Below are 21,199 nucleotides of genomic sequence, written 5' to 3'. Positions count from 1 at the left end.
CAAGTCATCTATATATATATATATACTAGAATGAATACCCGCTTCGCCGGGTAGCCGGCTTCGCCGGAAAGAAGTACTTAGAGCCGTACGCCGGCTTCGCCGGGTCCGAACAATGGACCCGCCAAGCTTAGGTCCCTCCCAGATTCGTGGAATGGGAACAGCACGAAAATGATTCAGTGGCTAAAATGCCATTCCTGACCATATCGAGTCCCATCCTTGTCGACGAATGTAACCGTGTTAATCACCTTTGGAGGCGAACTCCACTCAAACAGGACTGAGCAAGTTATGGCTTCTCAAAGGAAGGCCAGTACATAAAATTACGTTAAAATTAATATTAAAAGTCCTACGGTTTTGAGCCATTAAGGACTTGAGTGTTTCACATAAAATTACACAAAAGCCGCCAGACCACATCACAAACAGAACTGAACAATGCACAGGTGTTGCTTACATAGAGACACACACACTCACACACACACACACAAAAACACAGAGAAGCCGTATCTATAGAGAGATAGATGACAGTGTATTTTTCGCGTGGCTATAAATTGATTCGACCTTTGCACTTTTACAGTGAGGATAATTTACGGGTCCAATTTACGTTCTGTACACTGCGTTGACCTTCTAAAAATAGTAACAGTAACAGAACGCCGGGAATATGCGAAGACGCTCAGCGCAGTGGACAGCGCAGTGTAGTAACTTACAACTGAACGGGAAAGCCACACGAAGGAAGGGAGATAAACGCCAAACACTGGAGAAGATAAGGAAGAGTTACTTATAATGGTGAAATGAACACAAAAACAAAAATCTGTTCAGCGCTGCGCGCTGAGAGCACGTGTTGAAATATCTCATCGATGATATTGTGTCCGGGGTGTAGCTGAATACGGTGTCCAAATTTGAAAAAGATCCACCGAGAACTTTGGCGTTGTGATGTGGTGTAGCGGCTATGGTGTGTCGGTATGGGGGCCCGGGTAGCTGAGGTGGAACCAAAATAGCTGAGGTGGAACCAAAATCGGTTCAGCGCTGCGCGCTGAGAGCACGTGTTGAAATATCTCATCGATGAGGTTGTGTCCGGGGTCTCTCTGAATAAGCCCACCAAATTTGAAGCAGATCCATCGAGAACTTTGGGCGTGCATGGCGAATACACAAATACACAAACACACAGATACACAAACACACAGACAGACACAAGTCGTATATATATATAGATACGACTTGTGTCTGTCTGTGTGTGTGTGTTTGCGATGCACGGCCAAAGTTCTCGATGGATCTGCTTCAAATTTGGTGGGCATATTCAGGTAGACCCCGGACACAACCTGGTCGATGAGAATTTTCAACACGTGCTCTCAGCGTGCAGCGCTGAACCGATTTTGGTTTTTCTGTTCATCTTCCCAGATCCATTCCCAGTAACTCTTCCTTATCTTCTCCAGTGTTTTGCGTTTATCTCCCTTCCTTCGTGTGGCGTCAATCCATATTCCCGTTTCTATTTTTAGAAGGTCACTGTCGACAACGCTCAATCCATATTCCCGTTATACTATTTTTAGAAGGTCAGTGTCCCGGCGAAGCCGAGTATTACTCTTTCTTATCTTCTCCAGTGTTTTGCGCGTTTATCTCCCTTCCTTCGTGCTTCCTTATCTTCTCCAGTGTTTTGCGCGTTTATCTCCCTTCCTTCGTGCGGTGCGCCGGCAAAGCCAGTGTACACCCGGCAAAGCCGGCGTCCCCGCCACAGCCGGGTATTCGGCTCAACTTCTTCCCGGCGAAGCCATACCCGGCGAAGCGGGTATTCATCTAGTCCTGTATATATATTGATTTCAGTACATTATTTTGATCAGCCTTAATGAAGTTTTGTGCTTCTTAATTTAAAGCCCCACTCTGAATCACATGAGGTTTACAGAACGATGGAATCTTTCACAAAATAAGCAATTCTAACCTTATGGAACACACTTGCAATAGCATTTCACAGCATTAATTGACACAGCTCGCTTGAATGGTTATTTAGCATGCATAAACCACACGCCAGTTCTCGTGGTTTATTCAACCCAGAGCCGTCGTGGCCCCATGTGACCCACTTTCCTTTTTTTACATACATGATGAAATTAGTTCTCAGTTTGTGGTTTCAATGCAACTATGTATCTGCAATAGCATGATATTGTGTACCTCTGAATCATAAATACAATAAATGACTGATAGTGACACAAACTAATTGTCGGGGTCTTCAAAGAAACTAGCAGTTGTCGGCAAATTCGTCTGCTCATTTGATGTAACAATATCCCTTTCACAGAAGTTCACGTGTATGCGCGCAATACTCAATCTACACAGACATAGCACCTTAGCAGTATCAAACGGTTGAAATCTCAGTCGACCAGCATTTAATAAAAAGCCAAAGTTGTATCATTTTCAGTAGCCTTTTCCCCGTCACCAATTCAAAAGAGCTGCAAGTTGCATGCACCAGTCGACCCACTCACCCTGTTTGCTTGACATACATCTGGGCTCCCTTCTTTCAAACTTATCAAACTTTGAATAGTACTGACTTTGAATTTGTTTTGATGATAAAAGAATTCTTTGGTGTTTTAACAATGTTTGTGTAACAAGCTGTCAATTTGTTATTTAGATTTTAAAAGTTAGGTCTAGCGCCATAACGAGTCTTCCGATTTGTCTGGATTGATATAACCTTGAACGGTTGAAAATGACGTTAAACACCAAATAAAGAAAGTCTGGATTGAAATCAGTCTGGCCATGCAAAAATAAATTCTTTGAAAAATGCTCACTCTTTATGGAGAGCACCTAGGGTGTTCTCCAGCGGTAAGTATTTAAACGAAAGGGTGTGTGTAAAAGCCTGAACGTCCTTTCTTTCTTTATTTGGTGTTTAACGTCGTTTTCAACCGTTCAAGGTTATATCGCGACAGAAAAAGGGGGGTGATGGGATAGAGCCACTTGTTAATTGTTTCTTGTTCACAAAAGCAGGCCAAAACAAAAAAAATAGGTGTGGTTACGGTAACATAGCCAAAAAAAATAGGGTAGGAAGGTAGGCAATCACTTTTTTTTTAGAACTTTTTTTTCTAATGTGTACAAATTAAACCTACTTGACAGGAAAATAAGTGTGCGACTCCGGCGCTTTCGCTTTCATTGCGTTTTTTGCACTCGTTTTGTTGGTTTTTTTTTGTTTTTTTGTTGACAAATGTAATAAAAAGTTATAGGGTCGGCCCCTAAAAATAGGGTAGGTCGGGTTACCGTAACCACACCTTTTTTTTTTTTAGGCCGCACTAATAAAAAAATTGCTCCAGGGGCTTGCAACGTAGTACAATATATGACCTTACTGGGAGAATGCAAGTTTCCAGTACAAAGGACTTAACATTTCTTACATACTGCTTGACTAAAATCTTTACAAACATTGACTATATTCTATACAAGAAACACTTAACAAGGGTAAAAGGAGAAACAGAATCCGTTAGTCGCCTCTTACGACATGCTGGGGAGCATCGGGTAAATTCTTCCCCCTAACCCGCGGGGGGTAAGCCTGAACGTGTCCGTGACCAGAAACTGATGGTTTACAGGAGGCGGAGGGTGGCTCTAACTTTCATTAAGTGTGAGTTTAGAGGGAGCGGTCAGCGACCATAAACTCTATTTAAACGAGACAGATATGCAGCAAAAGGAGGGGGGGGAGGAGGTGTCAGTAGAGGTAATGCAGGAGGAAGTGATAGCAGAGTCCCGTGGGAACGAATGCGGGGAATGAAGAGGGTTGGAGGGCAGGGGGGAGGTGATGAGTGAAGGAGAGCAGTCTGGAATGAAACAATGGTAACAGATAAGGGAGTCCGAGAGAGAGCGAGAGAGAGCGAGGACCGAAGTCATTAGTAGCAGCGCAGCGGCCAGCAAGCAAGTTCAGCGATTTTCAGTTCTGCAAACTATGGAGTTCAATTTTTCTTCTTGGGCAAAAAATCTGCCCCAACCTGTAATTGAGGTTCTGGAAAAAGAGGAGTTCACAAGCCTCAGTGCCTTGAAATATGCAGGAGAAAAGGACCTGGAAAGCCTTAAGTTAAAACGAGGCCACATAGTGGAATTAAAAGCGGCAGTGGCAGACCTGCAACAGAAGTACGGGGGAGGGCCGTTGCGTGCTGCCGACCAAGTGGCACCGCTCCAGGGTCTTCTTGGCAACATGGCCATACAGTCTGCTTCACCAGGTGAGACTTATTTACGAATTGTTGACTTCGTACCGGCTTCTATGGCGGTGGAGGAAGAGGTGACACTCGGGGGAGGTGTCACGCTCAAGCTGGCCAACAAATCAAAGTTGGAGAAAGTATCCCCCTGCCACTGGATCGTGGCAAATGCTAAAATAATGGCAAAACTCATGAACACCGCCGTGGACTTCGACCACGAAGCTTACCTCTGTTATACAGAGATGGTGGGCGAGCTCGGCGCAAGATTTTCCTGGCAGTCGGTGCTCCTTTACGATGATGAGTACAGGAAGCGCCAGTCTACCAGCGGGTTTGCTTGGGGAACCCCCAACCCCCACCTGTCCACAGTGATTCTCCGTGAGCGTGCCCAACAAGTTCCTGGCAACAAAAGCGGCAAGGCCATGACGGGAAGCGGCGGTATTCGACGACCTGTGGGACCCAGTGGGAAGGAGGTGTGCCTGCAGTACACAAACAAAGGCACATGCCTCTACGGGTCCCGCTGCAGGTTCGAACACGTGTGTGACACGTGTGGAAAGGAGCACCCCGGCAAAGACCACCAGGCGACAGCAAACACCAGTGCCTAGGATACAGCGCAGCGAACTGACAACACAACGGTAGGCCCCACCTATTCCAGCCCGTTCCCTCAATTAGATCCTCATGACTGTGCATTTTTGGGAAATCATGCATCTATTAGTGCAAAATCTCAAATGTGGCACTCAGTGCTAGAGGGCGATTGTGACAGAGAATTTTTGTTAGACGGTATACAGCACGGTTTTCGGGTAACAGAAAAACATAAAACATGTGTGTTAGCAGCAGAACAAAGCAATCATAAATCAGCGTACGATCATCGCGACGTGGTAGAACAAGAACTGTTAGATCAAATAGCAAAAGGAAATTATATAGTGGCAAGTAAGAAGCCAACGGTCGTAAGCGCACTAGCCGCGATCCCCAAAGAAGATGGTAGCGTTAGGCTAATTCATGATGCCAGCAAACCAACAGGTAGGGCAATGAACGATTACTCCATCCCTGAGTCAGTGAAGTTTCAAACAGTCTCTGATGCGTGCGCCTTAGCGAAGACAGATTATTGGTGTGCTAAAGTCGACTTGCAGTCCGCATATCGCTCAGTGTGCATCAGTCCGGATGATTATTGTGTAACGGGACTCAAGTGGCATTTCAAAGGTAAAAACAGACCGACTTATTTGTTTGACAGTCGACTTCCATTTGGTAGCAATGTAGGACCGTCACATTTTCATAGACTTTCACAGTCAATTCGCAGGTGCATGGCCAGGAGAGGCATGCCTGGTGTGTTAGCATACATAGATGATTTTCTTTTAGTAGCAGCAACAAAAGAGGAGTGCAACGACATGTTATTTTCTTTGATTAGATTATTGAGGGAACTAGGCTTCAACATTAGCTGGAAGAAGGTGGTGGGGCCCACCCAACGTATCACATTTCTTGGAGTCGACATCGACACGCGAAACAACACTCTGTCACTTGGAAGTGACAAACTGCAGCAACTGCGGCGGCGACTACTGCAATTTCGAGGAAAGAAGCGCGCGACAAAAACTCAGCTTCAAAGCATCGCGGGTTCTCTTAATTGGGCCTGTCAAGCTGTCAGAGGAGGAAAATTCTTTCTGCGGCGGATACTGGACACAATAAAACCCCTTCAGCAGCAGCGGCACAAAGCAAAGCTTTCTAGCGAATTCCAAAAAGATGTGCAATGGTGGCTTTCTTTTATGCATGTATTTAATGGAACAGTGTATTATTTCCACAATGCAAAACAGCATGTCCATGTGGACGCATGTAATATTGCAGCAGGTGCCTTTTGGCAGGGCGACTGGCAGTACACCTATTTTAAAAAAGACATGCCGGCAGCGAACAATTTACACATAAACTTTAAAGAAGTATGTGCTGTGTTACAAGCTGTGACACGATGGGCACCGATGTGGTGCGGACAAGAAGTGATTGTGCATACTGATAGCACTGTGACAAAATCAATTATCAATAAAGGCAGATCTACTAATAAGTATGTCAACAGCTTACTTCGGAAAATGGCATGGGAATGTGCTAAAGTAAACTGTAGCATTGCGGCGGTGCATGTGGCCGGTTGTGTAAACATTATGGCTGACACTATTTCACGTCTTCACGAGCCTAGGCGGCGCGAAGAGTTAGTGCGGCTGTTGACTTTCTGGCACCGGGGGAGACCCCCCAACGTGAACCTGTGTGATCATATGTCTGACCAAGCCCTTGTGTTCCTTCTTTCCAGATGAAGGATGCGAATAATGTTTATGTAAACATTGTAAACAAGACATTGTGTTCTTGGGCGGCGTGTTTGGTGTGTTTTTTCTTTGTGGAGTTCTCCAAAAAATCGAACTTGTTCCAGGACAACGGGAATCTTGATCCCGATAAGCAGCTTACACGAGATCGCGTGGTGATTTTGGAGACGGACAGTGTGTCAATAACTTTTCAATGGAGTAAGACAATTCAGCGTAAAGAACGCTCCGTGGAAACAAAAAGGGCTTCCTGCAATCCCTTCACATCCTTTATGCCCAGTGTCCGCAGTGACTGATATGTTTCATGTTTTTGGGACCGATGGGCCCCAAGGCGCAGGTTTTTTCCGATCAAAGGATCTGATTTCAATAAGAAACTGCGTGTAACTGCTGCTGTTGCTGGAGGGGATTTCTCTAGTCACAGTTTCTGGCGGGGCGGCGCCGCGGGGGCGTTGAGTTGTGGTGTGCCGGGTGAAATCGTCAAGGTGATGGGGGACTGGAAAAGCACTGCTTACTTAGGTTACTTAGATCAGCTGCCGCCCAAGGTGATTGACTCGTATAGATTGCATATAGTCCGCAAAACACCTTCAACTATTACAATATAACAATCCTAACAAAATATTACCACTTCTTGAATTGGGCGGAATAACGAGTGTTAATTACTTCCTATTTGGGATTTATCTCTGTACAATGTTATCTTTCATGGTCATTGTCAGATGGTATTTTTCTCTGAAGTAAACTGCCCTCGTTACTTGGCCCAAATCAAATAAACCTTTTGGCTACGTATGTTGGTACGGAAGCGCGAGTCTGTGTGTGTGTGTGTGTGTGTGTGTGTGTGTGTGCAGTGCGTGCGTGCGTGTAGGTGTGTGTGTGTGTCTGCGCGCGCGCGTGTGACGGTGTCTGTATGCGTGTGTGTATTAGCCAGGGACAGTTGCCTAGTGTTCTACAATTGCAGCTAGGGGGGGGGGGGGGGAGCATTAGTGAGTAGTTTAAGTGTGAGTTTAGAGGGAGCGGTCAGCGACCATAAACTCTATTTAAACGAGACAGATATGCAGCAAAAGGAGGGGGGGGAGGAGGTGTCAGTAGAGGTAATGCAGGAGGAAGTGATAGCAGAGTCCCGTGGGAACGAATGCGGGGAATGAAGAGGGTTGGAGGGCAGGGGGGAGGTGATGAGTGAAGGAGAGCAGTCTGGAATGAAACAATGGTAACAGATAAGGGAGTCCGAGAGAGAGCGAGAGAGAGCGAGGACCGAAGTCATTAGTAGCAGCGCAGCGGCCAGCAAGCAAGTTCAGCGATTTTCAGTTCTGCAAACCCCCCATCCACCCCCCGGCATCCACCTATTAGTTTTGTTGACGGTTCGCTGCGTGCATTGTGTACCCCCCTTTTGGAGATGATTGCATTTGCATCATTTGAATCAATTTCCTGCATAGTATAACTATAATCAAAATGAGGGCTATATGTATGTGTTAATTAGTAATTGATGTTTTGTTGAATTCATTGTCATTTTGTTTTATGAATTGATATGTATGTAAACATTTGTTTCTTTTGTGTGTGTGTGTGTGGGGATTTATCTCTGTACAATGTTATCTTTCATGGTCATTGTCAGATGGTATTTTTCTCTGAAGTAAACTGCCCTCGTTACTTGGCCCAAATCAAATAAACCTTTTGGCTACGTATGTTGGTACGGAAGCGCGAGTCTGTGTGTGTGTGTGTGTGTGTGTGTGTGTGTGCAGTGCGTGCGTGCGTGTAGGTGTGTGTGTGTGTCTGCGCGCGCGCGTGTGACGGTGTCTGTATGCGTGTGTGTATTAGCCAGGGACAGTTGCCTAGTGTTCTACAATTGCAGCTAGGGGGGGGGGGGGGAGCATTAGTGAGTAGTTTAAAAACTTCTTTTTTTTTTAAAGGTGAAAACTTACCCTTAAAATCATTGACATCAAAAAAGTTATTCTTGCTGTTTAATCACCCAAACATTTTTTTATCCAATCTAATCTCAGTTTTCCCGGTCAGACTGCAATTCAAATCACATTTTTCATTGGCTTATCAGTATTCTCATGGGTGGGAGCCCAAAATGTTGCCAGGACTGAACATTTTTTAAAACAAATGTTTACTGCATTAAAGGAAAATCGCCATGCAAACAAAGCAAACACAGTGTAGCTTATGATTTTATCATTGCAGGTGGTAATTCTCAAATAATTGTTGAACCATAGCTTGAACCAAATGAGAAACAAAACCTTCAAAAGGGCTAACTGCTCAGGTTAGAAAAGAAGGTTTAGACAAAAACAGAAACCGCCAGAGTTATATCCCTTGCTATAATGCTATACATGTACACAGTCTTCTGATGTTGCTTTTCAATTCATCATTTCAGGAGTTATATTCTAAAATTATTGTTGAATCATAGCTTGAATTAAAAGAGAAATATGTTTAAATTAAGTGTGTTTCACTTGCAAACTTTCTAAAGGACTATGTATCAGAAGGTATACCACTGGTTCACAGATCAGGGATGCAAATTTTTTTTCTACCACACCACTGAAGGTCTCTGAATCCCTGCAAGAGGGGTATATAAAGATGTGGGTGAGCAGAGTTTTCAAATAGATAGCAACTAAGAGTAAGATGCCACATTCACCAGGATGACATGACATAGCTGCTCCCTACATGTCAATGTCACTCAATTTGGTATTGGTGAAAGGTAGTTAGACCTTCTGTGTGAACAGAGTGTAAACAACAGCTGCCAGGGATTAACAAAAAAAGGTATTAAAAAAAAGAAGCCAATATTCTTCCTGGGACGGATATCCCACCCCTGTATTTTATAAGAGTTTAGCTGCCACCATGAAAAATGCCGAATTTAACATATCAGCGACAATTTACAACAACAACATCCAGAGTAAACATTTATCTGCCTTGTAGTTTAACAATGTGAGCAAAACTTGGTACAAACACAAATTTCCGTCCTTTCCGTGTTTCCCAAATCAAATCTTGTCCACCGAATTTCTGAAGCGTAACAATTAATTAGGCTTACAAAATTTCCCTGTTCCCTGACTTTGGTTTGCAGCCAACAGAAGGGAAGCAACTCTTCTCTGATATTTTGGGAACACAACTTCCACAAATTCTGGCCGGCACAAGCACATATAAAGAGGCACAAGCTGTCGGAACACTTTGTTCCAGCACACATATTGTAGAGCAAGTGAGAATTGTTTGTAAGACAGTTGAGAAACAGCAGTGTTTCTAAGAAGGGAATCCCCAGCTTCTACATCCTGCAGGTCTCCACAGTAAACATTGACATACATGTATTGTTTTTGAGGTATCCAAGAATAATCTTAAAATAGACACGGGAAATCCCTCCTAAGGTACTACATTTATTGTGTTACCCTAAAAATAATAAATAATTGTCATGGTCAGTGTCATAACCGGGATAGCCCTTCCGGTTCTACTTCCAGGCTTATGTTTCTGAATCTTCCTAATCTTATGTCCATGGCTGACCCCAAAACCGACGCAGCTTTAAAAGTGGTATCACAGTATTAGTATCAGTCATGTGTGAAACTCAAATTAAGGGCTCTGAAAAAGGCCCCCACTTAGAATTTGATAGCTTTCACAAATGGGGCACACTACCTGCAATATGAAAAGCCCTGCTTCTTACTAGCTTTTTTTCTGGGCTTCTTACTTTCCTAGCCCATGGGTAATCTATTAATATCAAGTAAGAACAGACACTTCCGCAAATTTGTTCAGCAAAATCACCGTTAAATTATATTCACGCAACCATCAAGTTTGTAAATTATGTGATTATTATGAAAATTCAAGAACAGAAAAGTCTGTGAAAACACCGTCTTGAGAGAGCACTGTGTACAACTGCAAGTGCAAGTATTTCAAGTCCAATGGTTATTATGATAACCTCAAGGTTTGTAGGAAGTTTGCGTGTGTGTGTGTAAGAGGGGGGTGGGGTTGGTGGCAGACACCCACTGACCCAGATGAGCATACTACTTTTCACATTCAGAACTAAAACAAAAAATGTTTGTGCTGTTCTTATATATTGTGGGGTCTTAAAAAAAAAGAGGGGGGGTCCATTGCAAATGGACATGAGTCACATAGGTTTAGCTATGGGTTATGCACCTTCAAATATGCTGTAAGACACACCTCAGTGTTCCTCAGGACGTGTCATGAACTACAGTCGACTCCGGTTAATCGGCCATCCGGAGAATCGGCCAATTTTCCCTGGGACCGAATCTTTTCTTCATACCATACGTAGTTATGTGTTAAAATGTTTGGTTAATCGGCCACTTCGGATAATCGGCCATAGTTCAGTCAGTCCCAAAAGTGGCCGATTAACCAGAGTCGACTGTAGTGCCAATATATTTTCTCAGCATGCAACAGTGTATTTGTCACAAAAATGAAAAATATTAAATAAAATAAAACTGAATGCATGACTTAGTGTTGTTCCCAGGTATCGGTCTTCAGTTATTTATGCTTTTTTTTTTTTAACCGACGCATTATCCTGATCCCCAGGCTGGTCGAATGTCGGACAGCTTTTACACGTCGTGTGTCTTTTGACATGACCTTTTTTTTTTTAGTGGCCAGGACATTGATTTTGACCGATATATTCTGAATACAGGTCCAACTGGCCTGTTGTCTTTTGTGTCTGGGAACAACACTGATGTCTGAGTCTGTGAGCTCTAATAAATCTGATGTCTCAAAAACGTACAAGTTGTACAACCACCAAAATTTAAAAAATAAGAAAAAACAAGTCGCGTAAGGCGAAATTACTACATTTAGTCAAGCTGTGGAACTCACAGAATGAAACTGAACACACTGCATTTTTTCACAATGACCGTAGTCCGCCGCTAGTGCAAAAGGCAGTGAAAGTGACGAGCCTGTTCAGCTCGGTAGCGGTTGCGCTGTCCTGCATAGCACGCTTTACTGTACCTCTCTTCGTTTTAACTTTCTGAGCGTGATTTTAATCCAAACATATCATATCTATATGTTTTTGAAATCAGGAACCAACAAGGAATAAGATGAAATTGTTTTTAAAACAAATTCGGAAACTTAATTTTAATCATAATTTTTATATTTTTAATTTTCAGAGCTTGTTTTTAATCCGAATATAACATATTTATATGTTTTTGGAATCAGAACATGATGAAGAATAAAATAAAAGTAATTTTGGATCGTTTTATAAAAAAATAATTTTAATTACAATTTTCAGATTTTTAATGACCAAAGTGAGTTTCAAAGTCATTAATTAATTTTTAAGCCTCCATGCTGAAATGCAATACCGAAGTCCGGCCTTCGTCGAAGATTGCTTGGCCAAAATTTCAATCAATTTGATTGAAAAATGAAGGTGTGACAGTGCCGCCTCAACTTTTACAAAAAGCCGGATATGACGTCATAAAAGACATTTATCGAAAAAATGAAAAAAACGTCTGGGGATTTCATACCCAGGAACTCTCATGTAAAATTTCATAAAGATCGGTCCAGTAGTTTAGTCTGAATCGCTCTACACACACACACACACGCACAGACACACACACACACACACACACACACATACACCACGACCCTCGTCTCGATTTCCCCTCTATGTTAAAACATTTAGTCAAAACTTGACTAAGGCCAAAAAAAAATAATAGTCTGTTTACGGTAACCCGACCGACCCTATTTTTTTCGCGCGACTCTAGACTTTTTTTGGCATTTGGGGGGAAAAAAAAAAAAAAATCTTGTTTTTTTGCAAAATAACGTAAAAATATGGTTTTTTGGAAGAAAGAAAAAAAAAAAAATAAAATAAAATAAATAAAAAATCCCGACCTACCGACCCTATTTTTTTGGCCTATGTTACCGTAAACAGACCTTTTTGGGGGGGGGGGGGGGGGGGGGGGGGGGGGGGGCCTAAATGTAAAAACAAACTCACCTTTAAAAGTAGGCAGAACTTTCAGTCCTTTGGTAAATTTGTAGAGCAAACAAGGAGTATAGAAACCAAGAAAGACCTACCTCAGATAAGAAGCTCAATTTTCTTAAAAAGAACAGGTGCAAAAATTGCCAAAATACATAACCAAGGATCATTTTCAAACTGCACTGTGTACAACTGCAAGTATTTCAAGTCCAATGGTTATCATGATAACCTCAAGGTTTGTGGGAAGTTTGCGTGTGTGTGTGTAAGAGGGGGGTGGGGTTGGTGGCAGACACCCACTGACCCAGATGAGCATACTACTTTTCACATTCAGAACTAAAACAAAAATATGATATCAGTATCACCGTGAGCTGAAGTTAAAATCTGAACTATTCAAGTTGCATGGAGGACAGGTATATCAGGAAAACACCCAGCAAACTAGTGCTATCACCTGCACGTCTTTTCACCTAATGCTTTTCTTTGAGACACAGCATTTTTGTAGACAAAAGCATCATTCACAACTCAGGGTCAAAGGGAGGTAACCACGAACTGTTCTTCAAATAATTCAGAGGCTCATTGATGGAATGTGCAGCGCTGAAAGTCCACGAAATGGGGCACTGGCCTTTGGCTAGTACTTCTCATAATTTACTAGCCAGGGAGCAAATTTTTTTATTTTCACTCGCCAAACCAACTGTTTGTTTCAGACACTTTACTCGCATTTGGCGAGTAGATTTACATAAATTTCTACTCGCCATTTATATGTTTCTACTCGCCATGGCGAGTAAAATGCTCGCCACTTTCAGGCCTGATGTGGAAAATACGAACGACAGTGAGACTAGAGGGGGGTCATCAACATAAAAACGCACTCACCTTGCAATGCTTCACTGTCCAAGGTACTGACAAGAGCTTGGAACATAAAACTTACCTCTAGGATGTTGCAGTTTGAACAGAGAGAGGCACACTCACCTGGAAAGGCTGTATCCTCTGAGGTGAGGAGATAGGTGTGGACTGGGAGGGAGAAATCTGCTGACCCAGGTGATGCTGCCCTTGCAGTGTGGTCTGACCCGCCATGCCCATCATGGGCCCTTTCCCTCCCGGCCCCATGCCGGGCAGCGGGGACTGGGCCGCAGTGTTCATGGGACCCGGCATTCGCTGTCTCTGCTGCACCATGCCTGGGTGCTGTTGTTGCACAAACCCAGGCTTCCCACCCATACGCGTGGGACTGTTCATATGCATTTGCTGCTGTGGTTGCTGCGGTTGTTGCTGGTGGTGCTGCTGCTGCTGTTGTTGTTGTTGTTGTTGCTGTCGCTGCATCAGCATGATCTGCTGCTGCTGCTGAGCCCTGAGGATACGCAGGCGCTCCTGCAAGTCCAGCATCTGCTGCGAGATCTGCTGGGTCTGGGGCATGTTAAAGAGGTGCTGAATCTGCTTCTCTAGTCTCTGGACCTCCATGGCCACTCCTGGCTGCTGCCCCATGGCCTGGCGCATGGTAGGGTTGGGGCTCATCGGGCCCATGATGGGGGAGGATTGGATGGGGGCAGAAGGAGAAGCGAGGGTGGTAGAGGGGAAACTGGCTGAGCTGTAGATTGGGCTCTGAGGGGGCATGTTTTGCGCAGGTGACCCTGAGCTCTGCACGATCTGCTGGTAAGGGTTGCTGCTGGGCATGCCACTGCCTGTTGACAGCGTTGGTGACACAAGCTGCTCAAGCTCCTGGAGGCTGGACTGACCGTAGGACCCCTGACCCATCCCTGCACTCTGACCTGCTGCCATAGACTGTGGCGGCACAGGGGGGCGAGGAGAGGGAGTGGCCGTGGGGTGTGAGGCGCCGGGGTAGGAGGACATGTAGGAGCTAGTAGGGTTCTGATTTGGGTAATGACCCATAGGCGTGCCATCCGGTCCCATAGCTGGCTGGCCTGGGCCAGAGCTTTGAGGGTATGGGTAACGTTGCTGAGACGCCGCTTGGTTCATGCCAGGTCTCTGGGCCATGTAGTCGCCAGGGTAACGCTGTGCGGGCTGCATTCCATAGCCAGCCATGGCGGGGTTGGGCTGTCTGACAGGAGACTGTGGCTGGAACTGGGGGCGTGGCGGTCGCTGCATGGGACCTGCCATCATGTTCATGCCTCCAGGACTGGACATGGGTGAGGCTTGCTGCTGCATGTAGGCGCTGTCCCCGTAGTGACCCATACCCTGCTGCATGCCGTACTCCTGGTGCCCCATGTAGCCCTGGCTCATACCCTGCGGCATGCACCCCTGTTGCTGAGGTGACATGAACTGGGGGTGGTTCCCGGTGGGGCTGGTCTGCGTCTGATTCCAGCCGCCACCCTGCTGTGTCATCATGCCTTGCTGTTGTCCCATCATGCCTTGTGGTTGTCCCATCATGCCTTGTTGCTGTCCCATCATGCCCATGGGTTGCTGCTGGTGGTTCATGGGCATGCCGTATCCCTGGTAACCCCCGTGCTGCGGCATCATTCCTCCGGCTGGCGGGCTCCCAAACTGATTTTGCTGTTGCTGCATGGCCTGCATCCCTCCCTGCTGCTGCATCCCCATGCCCATCATGCTGTCGCCGTGGTGACCCTGCATCTTCTGCATGGCCGAGTACTGGGAGTAGGGAGGGTTGGCGGCGTTGTACTGACTGGCCGGCGGATGACCGGGCACGGAGCTTCCAGGCCCCATCCCACTGTAACCATCCGGGCCCATGTGCTGGTATCCTCCAGGGGGACCTTGAGGTGGCTGTTGTCCCATCATCATGGGGTTCTGGGGGGTGGAGCCCGGGCCCATCTGCTGGGAGGAGCCCAGGGGCTGCATGGTCTGCCCCAGCATGCCGTCCCCGTCAGATGACATCACCCCGCCCAGGTCCCCCGCGCTGCCCGTCAGCTCATCCAGAAAGTTGGTGTCGGAGTCAAAGAGTCCTAGTATGGGTTCATCCGCCATAATGAGGCAGATGAAGATCAGTTACCTGAAACAGCAATAAAACAATTCTTAGGAACTACTTGCAGTTCATCAGCTTCTTCAGAGGAGAAACAGATATATTTGAAACATTAAGGAAACTTAAAACTTCTCCATTCAAAGCAGCACACTTTTTTTAAGTTAATGAAAATATTGATAACAGTACATGTACACCAATATGCCATCAATCCAGGCAAGAATGCTCTTACTGACCAAGTGTTATTCCGAGTTTTTCGGTCTTCGGTCATTCATGGATACTTTTTTTTTTTGCACAAGTGGGTTTTTACATGCATGACTGTTTTTACCCTGCCATTTACTGATTTAGGCAGCCATGCACTGATTTTAGGGGATGCATGCTTGGTATTTCCATGTTTCTATAACCAACCAAACTCCGGCATAGATTACAGGATCTTTTCCGTGCCCACTTGGTCTTGTGCTTGTATGTACATATGCAAGGGATAAGGCACTGGCATGTCTGAACATACTCCGACCTGGGAGATCCAAAAATTCTCCACCCTTTACCCACCATGCGGGGCCGGAATTTGAAAGCTGAACCATGCGCCCGTCATCCCCGATAGAACGTCACAAACCAGTTCTGACAAATATGATTTAGTATTTGTACGTGAAAACTCTGAACCTGATGGGATTCAAACCCAGTGTTACTGCTAGTCAGCCATAAATGCATGTTCAACCACCCAATTTTGTCATGTACAAAAATCATTACTCTGAAAACAGCATGATCCTTGAAGTTGAACTGATTAAACCAACCCACTCATCCTGTTATCATCATACCAAGTAATCTCATCATCCGTGCAGGACGTCTGACCAATGACCCTGATGAATATATATATATAAAACAGAGAAAATCTGCAGTTCTCTTAGTCTTACCGTTCTGCTGTGATGGTGTCATAGGTCCATGATATACTTTTGTATAAAATAGCTGTGGTACTTGCAAGCACCAAGCTTTGGACACCTGCAATGAAAAAAACAAAAGCAATGTAGTTATGTACAATGTTCTAAGATATTGTTCAATTTATTGCTACTGTATCTCTAGATTGATTGTGCAGCAAGCCCAGGCCTACAAAACACTCTCAGTTCCTGTTGTTCCATGTCTCATTCCTTGCTGCTAAACAAAGTTTTATGCTTTTTGAGGGATGGAGGGAGCCAGGTGGGGATGTGTGCCTTGTATACGCTAGCAAAGGCTGAAGTTAAGGGAGTGGGTAGGTGGTATGTTCGAGTGTACCAAACAGAAACCATCACGCAAGTTTCGATCAAGTCACCATAGATTGCAATGCCCGAACAGGGATGCCAGAATAATTCCCTGGGATTGAGTAAAAAATGTTGCTGGGCCATTGAAAAATTCACTTGCCCAGATGGTGAGCAGCAAGTTTGTTAATTTCTGAAGTAGCAGTGTTCAGTTTTAACTGTACACTTGTTTACTTCAATATTATTTCAAAATATATAGATCTGTTGCCAATAGCTTCTTATAACTTGGGTAGAGGTAATTTCTCATTTTCTGTTGGCTAGTGAATTGAAAAAGTTAGTCGCCCATCAGGCTAGTGGAAATTTCCAAACCTCCCCATCCTTGCGGAAGGAAACACACTTTCAAACATTATTTTGTTCCCTGCCATCTTCTGAGAAAGCAAACTCCACAAAATTAAGGTTTCGTCCTCCCATTACTATAAAGTATAAGTCTGTTGTGAATAGCTCCTTCGCTCATTTTTAAATTAGACCAAAGTTGAGGCTATTAGTACATTGTATAGTGAATGGTTTTGTATTTTATGGTAATTTTTATTAAATGTTCGATTAATCAATCCATCTTATATTTTGAACCTGAAATTTGGTCAAAATAAAATGCATATATAGTAACAAATTAAACTGTTCACTAATTCAGAGATTCTGCCTCAATAACAGGTAATAATGTTCTGCTGTTGACAATGACAGTCATGCACACACAATTTTAGTTGGTTTAAGACTCGATTTCCTTTTGCCTGATCTCTCCTTTTTATATTTAGTCAAGTTTTGACTAAATATTTTAACATCGAGGGGGAATCGAAACGAGGGTCGTGGTGTATGTGCGTGTGTGCGTGTGTGTGTGCGTGTGTGTGTCTGTGTGTGTGTGTAGAGCGATTCAGACTAAACTACTGGACCGATCTTTATGAAATTTGACATGAGAGTTTCTGGGTATGAAATCCCCGAACGTTTTTTTTCATTTTTTTGATAAATGTCTTTGATGACGTCATATCCGGCTTTTCGTGAAAGTTGAGGCGGCACTGTCACGCCCTCATTTTTCAACCAAATTGGTTCAAATTTTGGTCAAGTAATCTTCGACGAAGCCCGGACTTCGGTATTGCATTTCAGCTTGGTGGCTTAAAAATTAATTAATGACTTTGGTCATTAAAAATTTGAAAATTGTAAAAAAAAAATAAAAATTTGTAAAACGATCCAAATTTACGTTTATCTTATTCTCCATCATTTGCTGATTCCAAAAAAATATAAATATGTTATATTCGGATTAAAAACAAGCTCTGAAAATTAAATATATAAAAATTATTATCAAAATTAAATTGTCCAAATCAATTTAAAAACACTTTCATCTTATTCCTTGTCGGTTCCTGATTCCAAAAACATATAGATATGATATGTTTGGACTAAAAACACGCTCAGAAAGTTAAAACAAAGAGAGGTACAGAAAAGCGTGCTATCCTTCTTAACGCAACTACTACCCCGCTCTTCTTGTCAATTTCACTGCCTTTGCCATGAGCGGTGGACTGACGATGCTACGAGTATACGGTCTTGCTGAAAAATGGCATTGCGTTCAGTTTCATTCTGTGAGTTCGACAGCTACTTGACTAAATATTGTATTTTCGCCTTACGCGACTTGTTTTTTTATCTGGTTCAACCACTACCCCCCCCCCCCCCCCCCCCTTAAAAGTTTTACCAGTCTGCACCAGAAGGGAAGCCATTTGACCTCAGCTTGATCAAAACTTATTTCAAATCATAAAAAAAAAAGAAGTGCCCTTTGCGGTCAAACTTTTTCACATTACGAGAACGCACTGGCTATTCGCACTCAGAGTGTATACAAGACGTGACCACTGTATACACTCCGGCTTTAACTTCCGGTTGCGAAGCGAATTTGCCATTCGACACCACTTTGCGATAGGAACGCAGAGCAGTTGATTATAAGAGTACAAAGAAACGAAAACAATATGATGCTGCACGGCCTTTGCTGTGACGTAGATTAGATTTTTGACACTGAACCGCATCAATACTCGGAGCGTGATTCGACGCCATTTTGCGAAGGTACGCTTCACGTTCGATTCATGGTATCAAAGTATGCTGGTAACAAACACAGACAAAAACAAACACTTACACGAAACTGATGCTTCATCAGTTCATGGCAATTTATTGTCGGAGTTTGGAACACACTTGGAGTGTGTATCGACCTAGAAACGGTTGTATACTATGTGAATACATACATTATTTGCCAACCCTCGACACTACTTTTTAACGCCTAATGTTAGGGGGCATTTCATTGGCTACAGATTTGAAACAGAGTTTTTCATTGCCGGAGTGTATACAGACTCATCGATCCTGTACACACTTGGAGTGCGTATAGCTTTTGCCTTACAAGAAAGGCAATGTTAAAGACTGCCAAATGTTTCCAAAACTCTTATGGTCATTTCAGCAAATTTGACGAAGAAAATAAATACAAGCAACATCCCCCATCAGTGACGCCATTAACCCGCTCTATGGAAACAAGCGGATGATTATGAATCAATGATTTGATTGCAATGTAAAATTAAAAGCCAGGCTTTTTTCATTCAGCTAAAACTATCAAGTAAAACCATAGCCCTCCATCCCACCCTAACCCTACCCCAGCACAGATACACACACACACACAATTACTCTGTTCAAAGCTAAAACTGTGAAACTGAAAACCAGGTTTGTTATTACTTGGAGTTGGACTGTTATCATGGGGATGGCCAATGGCCATGCAAAAGAAAGTGTGTTTCACTGTTTGTGTGTGTAAACATTGATCGAACTTGACGTGGGGCGGCAGTAAACGTGGTTTGGTGAGGTGTGCAATGGGTCAGTTAGATGAAGACTACACGCTGGGATCCACTTGAACAAAAGCAATGAAGTATGTCACCACACAGTCCAACCACAGGTCTGATCTCGATTGTTTACAGCGGCACGTGCAGGGACCATGCCGTTTGCTGAACTGTACTCACATCGAGATGCAAATAAAAGCATTGATCGAGCCTTAGATTACTCAGACAGAACACTCGATCGCATAACAGAAGCACTCGTAAGCTGAGACAATGAAAAAGTTTCTTTTGAACGCCATTTCTGTCGCAGTTTTTGAAGAAAATTATCAGTGTCTGAAGACAGAAACCGGGGTGATATCCACCAATGTTTTGCATTCATCAGCTGCGATCTGTCCACATAACTGATAAGAATATAACCACAAACAGAACTATCACACAAATATTCTACTTACTTGCGATTTAGACGTTACTTTTCCCAAATTTCCCAATAGTTGATTTTGTAGAGTTTGACGGCCTAAACCTCCAACATCTTGCATCGTGTGAACACTTAGTGACCCCAGCAAACAGCGCTCTCATTGGCTGTTTATTTATATACTTTACTTTACGTTATGGCAATCTCTCACGTAATATGAATAAAATGCTAATGCTTAGCATATACGAGCTACTTCTAAGTAAGATATGATGCAGTAAATAAATCTCTTTTTCATGCAGGACTATTTGTTTTGCCGTTACATTGAAAATGCACAAACTACCGAGTCAGGTAATACCCAATCAAAACTCCCCTTTGAAAGCGACTAGGGAGAGAAGAAATTGTTCTGCCTGGCAAAGAGATGGCCAATCAGAGCCAGGTTGTTTGTAAAATGCCCGGATGTAATCTTCCAGGCGTCACCTGGCCTGTGTTCAAAGTAAACTGTGCACGGGCGAGTTAACGTATAGTTCGGTACACCAAAGATGGAAATAAAAGTTTCACAAACCAACAAAGAAGCAACGCTTTTATTTATCGTCATCAAACACTCAAAATAATTGGCTGAGTAAGAACACCACGACAACTGAATTAAGAAAAAAATGCTTGAAGTAAAGTCAGCCGGTTTTGAAGATCTTTGTCAGTAAACTAATCGGTGCAATCCCACCTGTCGGTCACTCCATGGATCCTAAGTCTCACGGTACACAGTTCGTGACCATTCAGCCCCAGTCACCAACACGTTCCGATGACTTGACAAGATGGTCAGAACAATGCTCAGTAGATCTGTTTTCAGCTTAAATTCGTTTCAAATCAAACACTGAAAACTTGAACGCCTGAGTGGGAGAACCGTGTCATCTTCCTCGGGTGTCATCGACAGTGTTCGTATACTGAACACCTACACCGTGGATTTTCGCTCGCCGCATGTCTCCGTTGTCAGTCCCCGTACAGCCCCATTTGACCCAATGCTGTTGGGAGGGTTCCCCCCGAAAGTCCGAGCTTCAGCACGGTTCAACTTGACTCGACTAGGCAGATACGTTTAAGTGTATATCTTTAATTGTGACGAGACCGTTTATTGTAAAACCAGTTATATCAGTGATTGCGGGAAGGCCACAAAAACAATAACCAAACAAGTCGCGTAAGGCGAAAATACAACATTTAGTCAAGTAGCTGTCGAACTCACAGAATGAAACGGAACGCAATGCAATTTTTCAGCAAGACCGTATACTCGTAGCATCGTCAGTCCACCGCTCATGGCAAAGGCAGTGAAATTGACAAGAAGAGCGGGGTAGTAGTTGCGCTGAGAAGGATAGCACGCTTTTCGGTACCTCTCTTCGTTTTAACTTTCTGAGCGTGTTTTTAATCCAAACATATCATATCTATATGTTTTTGGAATCAGGAACCGACAAGGAATAAGATGAAGGTGTTTT

At 43.8% G+C, this 21,199-nt stretch overlaps 1 protein-coding gene across 4 annotated transcripts in view; it reads right to left on the bottom strand.

Annotated features, from left to right (window-relative positions):
- The window catches only part of LOC138960015 (chromodomain-helicase-DNA-binding protein 8-like), a 116,165-nt gene extending 96,315 nt beyond the window's left edge, over positions 1 to 19,850 (bottom strand). For all 4 annotated transcript variants that reach the window (XM_070331737.1, XM_070331758.1, XM_070331754.1 and 1 more), the window contains exons 1-3: positions 19,762 to 19,850; positions 16,146 to 16,230; positions 13,278 to 15,267 (exon numbers count right to left, since the gene is read on the bottom strand). In XM_070331737.1, the coding sequence (XP_070187838.1) occupies positions 13,278 to 15,242 (1,965 nt within the window). In that variant the 5' untranslated portion in view covers positions 15,243 to 15,267; positions 16,146 to 16,230; positions 19,762 to 19,850. The remainder of the gene's footprint in view (positions 1 to 13,277; positions 15,268 to 16,145; positions 16,231 to 19,761) is intronic.
- Between the last annotated feature and the right edge of the window lie 1,349 nt (positions 19,851 to 21,199).

This window comes from Littorina saxatilis, linkage group LG1 (assembly GCF_037325665.1).
Source record: "Littorina saxatilis isolate snail1 linkage group LG1, US_GU_Lsax_2.0, whole genome shotgun sequence".
NCBI classification, from domain to species: domain Eukaryota; kingdom Metazoa; phylum Mollusca; class Gastropoda; order Littorinimorpha; family Littorinidae; genus Littorina; species Littorina saxatilis.
The sequence above is the reverse complement of the archived record's forward strand: the minus strand, read 5'-3'. Positions and strand labels throughout refer to the sequence as shown.